General features: G+C 38.1%; 1 protein-coding gene across 1 annotated transcript; it reads left to right on the top strand.

The window, feature by feature from the left end:
• Nucleotides 1-3,555: 3,555 nt before the first annotated feature.
• On the top strand, nucleotides 3,556-7,844 carry LOC133754052 (isoleucine--tRNA ligase, cytoplasmic-like). The gene has a single exon (XM_062184664.1). The coding sequence runs from the start codon at nucleotides 3,619-3,621 to the stop codon at nucleotides 7,405-7,407; it is 3,789 nt and encodes a 1,262-aa protein (XP_062040648.1). The 5' UTR covers nucleotides 3,556-3,618; the 3' UTR covers nucleotides 7,408-7,844.
• Nucleotides 7,845-8,640: the final 796 nt, after the last annotated feature.

Genomic DNA, 8,640 nt, shown 5'->3' with positions numbered 1-8,640 from the left:
TCAATTATGACATAATCATTTCATAAGCAATTGTGATGTCATAATCAATATCATGTCATAATCAATTCTGATGTAAATATGCTTGTGACATCAAAATCAACAAAGATATGATAAACCACCATTTTTATACTGAAAACTTACCATTATGATGTCATGATCAGTTGAAAATACATAAAAAGTCTTGTGGTGTCATAAATCTATCATTATGAAGTCATTGTAATTTCATAAACTACTGGGGCTGGCACTGTAGCATAGCAGGTAAAGCTGTTGCCTGCAGTGCCAGCATCCATATGGGCACTGGTTTGAATCTTGGCTGGTCTACTTCTGATCCAGCTCTCTGCTATAGCCTGGGAAAGCAGAAGATGGTCCAAGTCCTTGGGCCTTGCACCCATGTAGGAGACCCAGAAGAAGCTCCTGGTTCCTGGCTTCAGATTGGCACAGCTCTGGCCATTGCGATCAATTGGCGAGTGATCCAGTGGATGGAAGACCTCGCTCACTTTCTCTGCTTCTCCTCTGTCTGTGTAACTCTGACTTTCAAATAAATAAATGAATCTTTCAAAATAAAAAAAGATGTAAACCACCGTTGTGATATCATATTCAACAGTTATGTCATAAAATCCATTTTGAGTGCATAAACTGATATTTGGATACCATTAATCAACATGGTGATGTCACAAACCTACTGCTAAGATGTCAAAATCAAGTTTAAATTCACAAACCCACTATGACATCATAAACACACAATTGTTATATTACAACCAACTGTGATGCATAACCCACTCTTGTTATGGCATAATCAGTTGGCATGTCATAAAACAATCTGTATGAATTCAGTCAGTTGTGATTCCATGAGAGCCATAGAGATATCATATACAAGTATTGTGGTGTAATTAATGTATTATTGTGATGTCATTAACCAATAATTCTGTAGTAATAAAACTGTCATGATATTATGATTATGATGTCAAAAATCACTGATTTTAAAATATATTCTGACATCATAAAACATTGTGATGTCATAAGCTATCATTGTTAAGTCTTTATCAGTTGTCATGCAAATACCCTTCTGCTACTATAATAAATTGGGATTTAATAAACAATGATTGTGATATAAATCAACCATTCTGAATACACAATCACTATGAAGTCACCCAAAGTATTGTGGCATCATAAGCACATTATTGAGTCATAATAATCATTTTATATCATAAATTATAATTATGATGTTATAGAAAATTGTGTTGTCAAACATTGTAATGTCATAAATCATATTGTGATGATATAAAAAGCCACTATGCTGTTATAAACTTACATTGTCAAATAATAATCAATTATGATGTCATAAATTTCTTTGAGATGTCATAATACTCTGGCATGTCATAAAACACCATTGTTATATCAAAACTCTATCACTGTGACATCATAATCAATTGTGAATTCATAATACCCTGTGAGGCAATAAATTTATCATTAGACATCATAATCAATTATGGTATCATATATTAAGATAATTATGTCATAAACCAACATTGTATGGCATAATCAATTGTGAATTTATTAACTAGCACTATGATGTAATAATCAATTGTGATATCACAATTACTGGAAGCAAAGATGCCAAATATTCTGAGGCCATCAAGTACTATAATGATGTCATAAATTAACCATTGTGCTGTCATAATGAATTACAAAGTTACAAATCTGTTATGAGAGCATAAACCAACAGTTCAATTGTATGGCATACCCAATTGTGCCAGTATAGACTTCCAGTGTCATGGCATAAAGCTGCCAATATGATGTTATGAACTATGATGGCATGAAAACATTGAGAGGTCAAAATCAATTGTGACTATACAAAAACATGGTGACATCATAAGTTACTATTACTATGTCACAATCAATTGTGATACACTAAAAAAATTATATGATGTCACAGTCAATTCAGTTATGATAAATCATACTTGTGCTATCAAAAACTACAGTTGTTCTGTCATAATCAATTGTGAAATTATAAATCAAATGTTACACCATAAACCTATCATTATGATGTCATAATGATGATGTCATAAACTACCAACAGGATGTTATAATCGATTATGTTATCACAAAAATCTTCTCAATTTCAAAAATCAACTTTATGAAACATGAAAACCATTGTGATGCCATTGATGTCAATATTTTGATGTCACAACGATGATTGTGATGACATGAAATAATACTGTGATATAATTCACATTTGTGATGTAATATATGTAAAATTTAATGTCACAATCCATTGCAGACTCATTAAAATTGTTACACCATAATCTATTATGTCATCAACCACCATTGTGATTGTATAGCTAATTGTGATGTCATAAAACTATTTTGTTGTCATAAAGCAACCATAATTATGTCATAATCAATTTTCATCTCATAAATCATCATTATGATTTTTAAATCAATTGTGGCATCATGTTAAAAATAATTGTTATCTGAAGTCTATTGTGATGTCGTAAAAATCCATTGTGATGTGGCCAGTGCTGTGGTGCAGTGGGTTAAAGCCCTGGCCTGAAGCGCTGGCATCCCATATGGGCACTGGATGAGCCACTCACTATTACATTATATTCCACTCTGATTTCAGAAACCCCATTGTGATTTCATAGGCCAATATTAAGATGACATAAAATAAAGCTATCATTACTATTTATTAATCAATTGTGAGGTTGAAAAATTCTTGCGATATCATAATCAACTGAGATGCCATAAACCACAACTGTCATATCATAATATTATCATTGTAATGTCATGATCAATTGTGAAATCATAAAAAAACTGGCATTATAAACATGCCCCTATAGAGTCATAATCAATTGCTGTTTCATAATCCACCATTGTGATGACAAAAACCATGACTATAAGTCTACTATGGTGATGTCATAATAATCAGGGAGTTGTAAAAACAATTGTGGTATCATAAACCTACCACTGTGTTATAATAATGAATTTTGATATCATGAACAACTATAGTGGTGTCATAAATATCATTGTGATGTTATAAAACTACCAATGTGATCTCATAATCAACTGTGAAGTCATTGAACCATTTGGGTTACAATAAACTGACCATTGTGACATCATAATAAATTATGATATTATGAACCTCCATGCAATATCAGAATCAATTATGAGGCCAAAACACTTATTATGTCATAAACCAATATTGTGATGACATGAATATCCTGATGTCATAATAAATTTTCATGTCACTAACCAATACCATCATGTTATAGTCCACTGTGATGTCATGAAAATTATTGTGCTTAACTCTATTGTGATATGTAAAATCTATAATTTTATAAAATTACAAATGTTATGACATAACTGTGACATAATCAAAACCCTTGTGATATTATAATCAATCAGAATTTGATAAACCACCATTGTGATATTAAAGCAACCACTGTGATGTCATAATCAACTGTCATGTCATAAAAGACATAAAAGACATTGTGAAATTACAAACCCACTGTTGTGCCATCTTAATCAATTAAGATGTCATAAGCCGAACACCGGGCCGCGGCGTGGACAGGGGTTTCTTTCTGGGCTTGCCGGCCCGTGGGGCTCTCCAGCAACAAAATGGTTCAACAAGTTCCAGAAAACATCAATTTTCCTGCTGAAGAAGAGAAAATTTTGCAGTTCTGGTCTGAATTTAATTGTTTTCAGGAATGCTTAAAGCAATCAAAACACAGGCCAAAATTTACCTTCTATGATGGGCCTCCTTTTGCAACCGGATTGCCTCACTATGGACATATACTCGCAGGGACAATTAAAGATATAGTTACAAGATATGCTCACCAGAGTGGGTTTCACGTAGACAGAAGATTTGGATGGGATTGTCATGGTTTACCTGTGGAATATGAAATTGATAAGACACTGGGGATCAAAGGACCAGAGGATGTTGCCAAAATGGGTATTGCAGAGTATAACAATCAGTGCCGAGCAATTGTGATGAGATACTCCACAGAGTGGAAGTCTACTGTTACCAGACTTGGCCGGTGGATTGACTTTGACAATGACTACAAAACTCTGTATCCACAATTTATGGAATCTGTCTGGTGGGTCTTCAAACAGCTCTATGATAAAGGCCTTGTTTATAGGGGTGTGAAAGTCATGCCCTTCTCCACTGCATGCAACACTCCACTTTCCAGCTTTGAATCACACCAGAATTACAAGGATGTTCAAGATCCTTCAGTATTTGTAACTTTCCCTTTGGAGGAAGATGAAAATATATGTTTAGTTGCTTGGACAACCACTCCCTGGACTTTACCTAGTAACCTCGCACTTTGTGTTAACCCAGATTTGCAATATGTGAAGATTAAAGATATTGCAAGAGGAAAATTACTCATTTTAATGGAAGCCAGATTATCAGCCCTCTACAAATCGGAGAGTGACTATGAGATCCTTGAAAGATTTCCTGGTTCTTATCTCAAGGGCAAGAAATACATGCCTCTGTTCGACTATTTTGTGAAGTATAAAGAAAATGGTGCTTTCACTGTGCTTGTTGACCACTATGTGAAGGAGGAAGAAGGCACGGGCGTTGTACACCAGGCTCCTTACTTCGGCGCTGATGACTATCGGGTGTGTATGGACTTCAACATTATTCAGAAAGACTCACTCCCTATTTGCCCTGTGGATGCATCAGGCTGCTTCACAGCGGAAGTGACACATTTTGCGGGACAGTATGTTAAGGATGCTGACAAAAATATCATCAGGACCTTGAAGGAATGGGACCGACTTCTTATTGCCAGCACCTTCACTCACAGCTACCCTTTCTGCTGGAGGTCGGACACACCCCTCATTTACAAGGCAGTGCCCAGCTGGTTTGTACGAGTGGAGCACATGGTGGACCAGCTCCTGAGGAACAATGACCTGTGTTACTGGGTCCCAGAATTTGTGCGAGAAAAGCGATTTGGAAATTGGCTGAAAGATGCCCGTGACTGGGCAATTTCCAGAAACAGATACTGGGGTACCCCCATCCCACTTTGGGTCAGCGATGACTTTGAGGAGGTAGTATGCATTGGGTCAGTGGCAGAACTTGAAGAACTTTCGGGAGCAAAGGTTTCAGATCTCCACAGAGAGAGCATTGACCACCTGACCATTCCGTCACACTGCGGGAAGGGACGGTTGCATCGCATCTCTGAAGTATTTGACTGCTGGTTTGAGAGCGGAAGCATGCCCTATGCTCAGGTTCATTACCCATTTGAAACCAAGAGGGAGTTTGAAGACTCCTTTCCTGCAGACTTCATTGCTGAAGGCATCGACCAAACCAGAGGATGGTTTTACACCCTGCTGGTGCTGGCCACAGCCCTGTTTGGACAACCGCCTTTCAAGAACGTGATTGTGAACGGGCTCGTCCTGGCGAGTGATGGCCAGAAAATGAGCAAACGAAAAAAGAATTATCCAGATCCGGTTTCGATCATCCATAAGTATGGTGCTGATGCCCTCAGACTATATCTGATAAACTCCCCTGTGGTGAGAGCAGAAAATCTCCGCTTCAAGGAGGAGGGTGTGCGGGACGTCCTTAAGGATGTGCTGCTGCCCTGGTACAATGCGTATCGGTTCTTCATTCAGAACGTCCTGAGACTTCAGAAGGAAGAAGAAAAGGAATTCCTCTACAATGAGAGCACAATCAAAGAAAGCCCCAACATCACAGACCGGTGGATCCTGTCCTTCATGCAGTCCCTCGTGGCCTTCTTTGAGACTGAAATGGCAGCCTATAGGCTGTATACCGTGGTACCTCGCCTGGTCAAGTTTGTGGATATTCTGACCAATTGGTATGTCAGGATGAACCGCAGAAGATTAAAGGGTGAAAATGGGTTGGAAGATTGTGTTATGGCCCTAGAGACTTTGTTTAGTGTCCTGCTTTCGCTGTGCAGACTGATGGCTCCCTATACACCATTTCTCACTGAATTGATGTACCAGAATCTAAAGATGCTGATTGATCCAGTTTCTGTCCAGGATAAGGACACACTCAGCATCCACTACCTCATGCTGCCTCGTGTTCGAGAGGAATTGATTGACAAGAAAACCGAGAATGCAGTGTCCAGAATGCAGTCTGTGATTGAACTTGGGCGAGTGATCCGAGATCGCAAAACTATCCCAATAAAGTATCCTTTGAAAGAAATTGTGGTTATCCATCAAGATCCAGAAGCTCTCAAAGATATTAAGTCTTTGGAGAAGTACATCATTGAGGAATTGAATCTTCGAAAAGTCACGCTTTCTACAGATAAAAACAAGTATGGCATTCGGCTAAGGGCAGAACCAGATCACATGGTCTTGGGGAAGCGCCTAAAGGGAGCCTTTAAAACCGTGATGACATCCATCAAGCAGCTGAGCGATGAGGAGCTCCAGCAGTTCCAGAAGAGCGGGACCATTGTTGTGGAAGGCCATGAATTGCATGAAGAAGACATCCGCCTCATGTACACCTTTGATCAGACCACAGGTGGGACCGCACAGTTTGAAGCACACTCGGATGCTCAGGCTTTGGTTCTCTTAGACATCAGCCCTGATCAGTCAATGGTAGATGAGGGAATGGCCCGGGAAGTCATCAATCGTATCCAGAAACTTCGCAAAAAGTGCAATCTGGTTCCCACAGATGAAATAACAGTTTATTATAAAGCAACATCTGAAGGAAGGTATTTGAATAATGTTATTGAAAGCCACACAGAGTTTATATTTGCCACCATAAAGGCTCCCTTGAAACCATATCCAGTTTCTACATCGGAAAAAATTCTTATTGAAGAAAAAACACAGTTAAAGGGATCTGAGCTGGAAATCACACTCACCAAAGGATCATCCCTGTCTGGCCCTGCTTGTGCATATGTCAACCTTAGCATTTGTGCAAATGGCAGTGAGCAAGGTGGAGTATTGCTTCTGGAAAATCCAAAAGGTGAAAACAGATTGGACCTTTTAAAGCTAAAGAGTGTTGTCACTAGCATTTTTGGTGTTAAAACTACAGAACTGGCTGTCTTCCATGGGGGAACAGAAATACAACACCAAACTGACTTACTGAGCCTTAGCGGAAAAACACTCCACGTGACAGCGGGATCAGCTCCTTCTCTGGTCGACAGCCCTGGTACTCTCCTCTGCCAGTACATCAACCTGCAGCTCCTGAACGCAGAGCCACAAGAGTGTTTAATGGGAACAGTGGGCACTCTGCTCCTTGAAAACCCTCTTGGACAAAATGGACTCACCCATCAAGGTCTTCTCTATGAAGCAGCCAAGGTGTTCGGCCTCCGGAGCAGGAAGCTGAAGCTGTTTCTCAACGAGACTCAAACAGATGAAATTACTGAAGACATCCCCATGAAGAGTTTGAATATGAAGACAGTGTATGTTTCCGTATTACCAACAACAACAGATTTCTAACATTCAGTTATTAATGTGTTTCAGTCACCTTTTCTGAACTTAAACTCATGACCTACCCATATGTATAATACAAGAACACATGGACACACTGAAGATACTTCCTTCAGGTGCATATTTAATGCTGCTTTGTGTCTAAAATTCAGATGGATTGATTGATCAATCAAGTGACTTGAGAACACACAGTGGTGTTCACACGTAACCATAAACACCTATGCAGTCATGTTGGAGATGATTATAAAGTTACCTCAGCATCACAAAGTTTATTTCTATACTTGAGTTCTTAAGTACAGAATGTAGAAGTGACTTAAATGGCATAGTACATATATCACTGTTTGGCCTTTGAGAATTTATTTGAGACCTCTTGAAGAAATGAACATGTTATATATTTCTGCTGCCTGGATTTTCCTGGGTAATTTGATGGAATATTTTGTTTCAGTAAATCAGAATAGTAAACTCTCCCAAATATAAAAAAAAAAGATGTCATAAGCCACCATTGTGATACCATAATCAGTAGTGATGTCATAAATCACCTATGATTTCACAGATCAGTATTGTGATGGCATAAAATATTGTGCTGCAACAAACTTACATTTGTTTTGTCATAATCAATTATGATGTCATAGAATAATTATAATGATATAAACCAACAATTCTGAAGTCATAAAACTACCATTGTGGCATTATGATCACTTATAATGTCATAAACAACCCTAGTGATGTCATAATGATCATTGTGATCCCATAAAACTACCATTGTGGTGTCAACCAATTGTGAAGTCTAAAATAATTGGCACATCATACACTTACCACTGTTACATCATAATTAATTGTGATCTCATAAACTAACCATTATGATGTCATATTCAATTGTGAATTCATAAAAACCATCATAACATCATAAACCTATATTTACGATTCCTCAATTACTATGTCATAAGCAAGTATTGTGATGGCATGAACAATTGTGATGTCAGAAGCTACAATATTGATGTTATAATCAATTCTGATATTATGAAAACTATTTTGATGTCAGATACTGATATTGTGCTGCCATAGATATGTAATAGTGATGTCATAGCCCAAACATTGTGTAGTCATGATGAAATATTGAAGCAATAAAAATCATGGTGATAGGCTGGTGCCGTGGCTCAACAGGCTAATCCTCCGCGTAGTGGCACTGGCACACCAGGTTCTAGTCTCAGTGGGGGTGCAGGATTCTGTCCCAGTTTCTCC

The sequence above is a fragment of the Lepus europaeus genome, chromosome Y (genome assembly GCF_033115175.1).
Source record: "Lepus europaeus isolate LE1 chromosome Y, mLepTim1.pri, whole genome shotgun sequence".
NCBI lineage: Eukaryota > Metazoa > Chordata > Mammalia > Lagomorpha > Leporidae > Lepus > Lepus europaeus.
The sequence above is the reverse complement of the archived record's forward strand: the minus strand, read 5'-3'. Positions and strand labels throughout refer to the sequence as shown.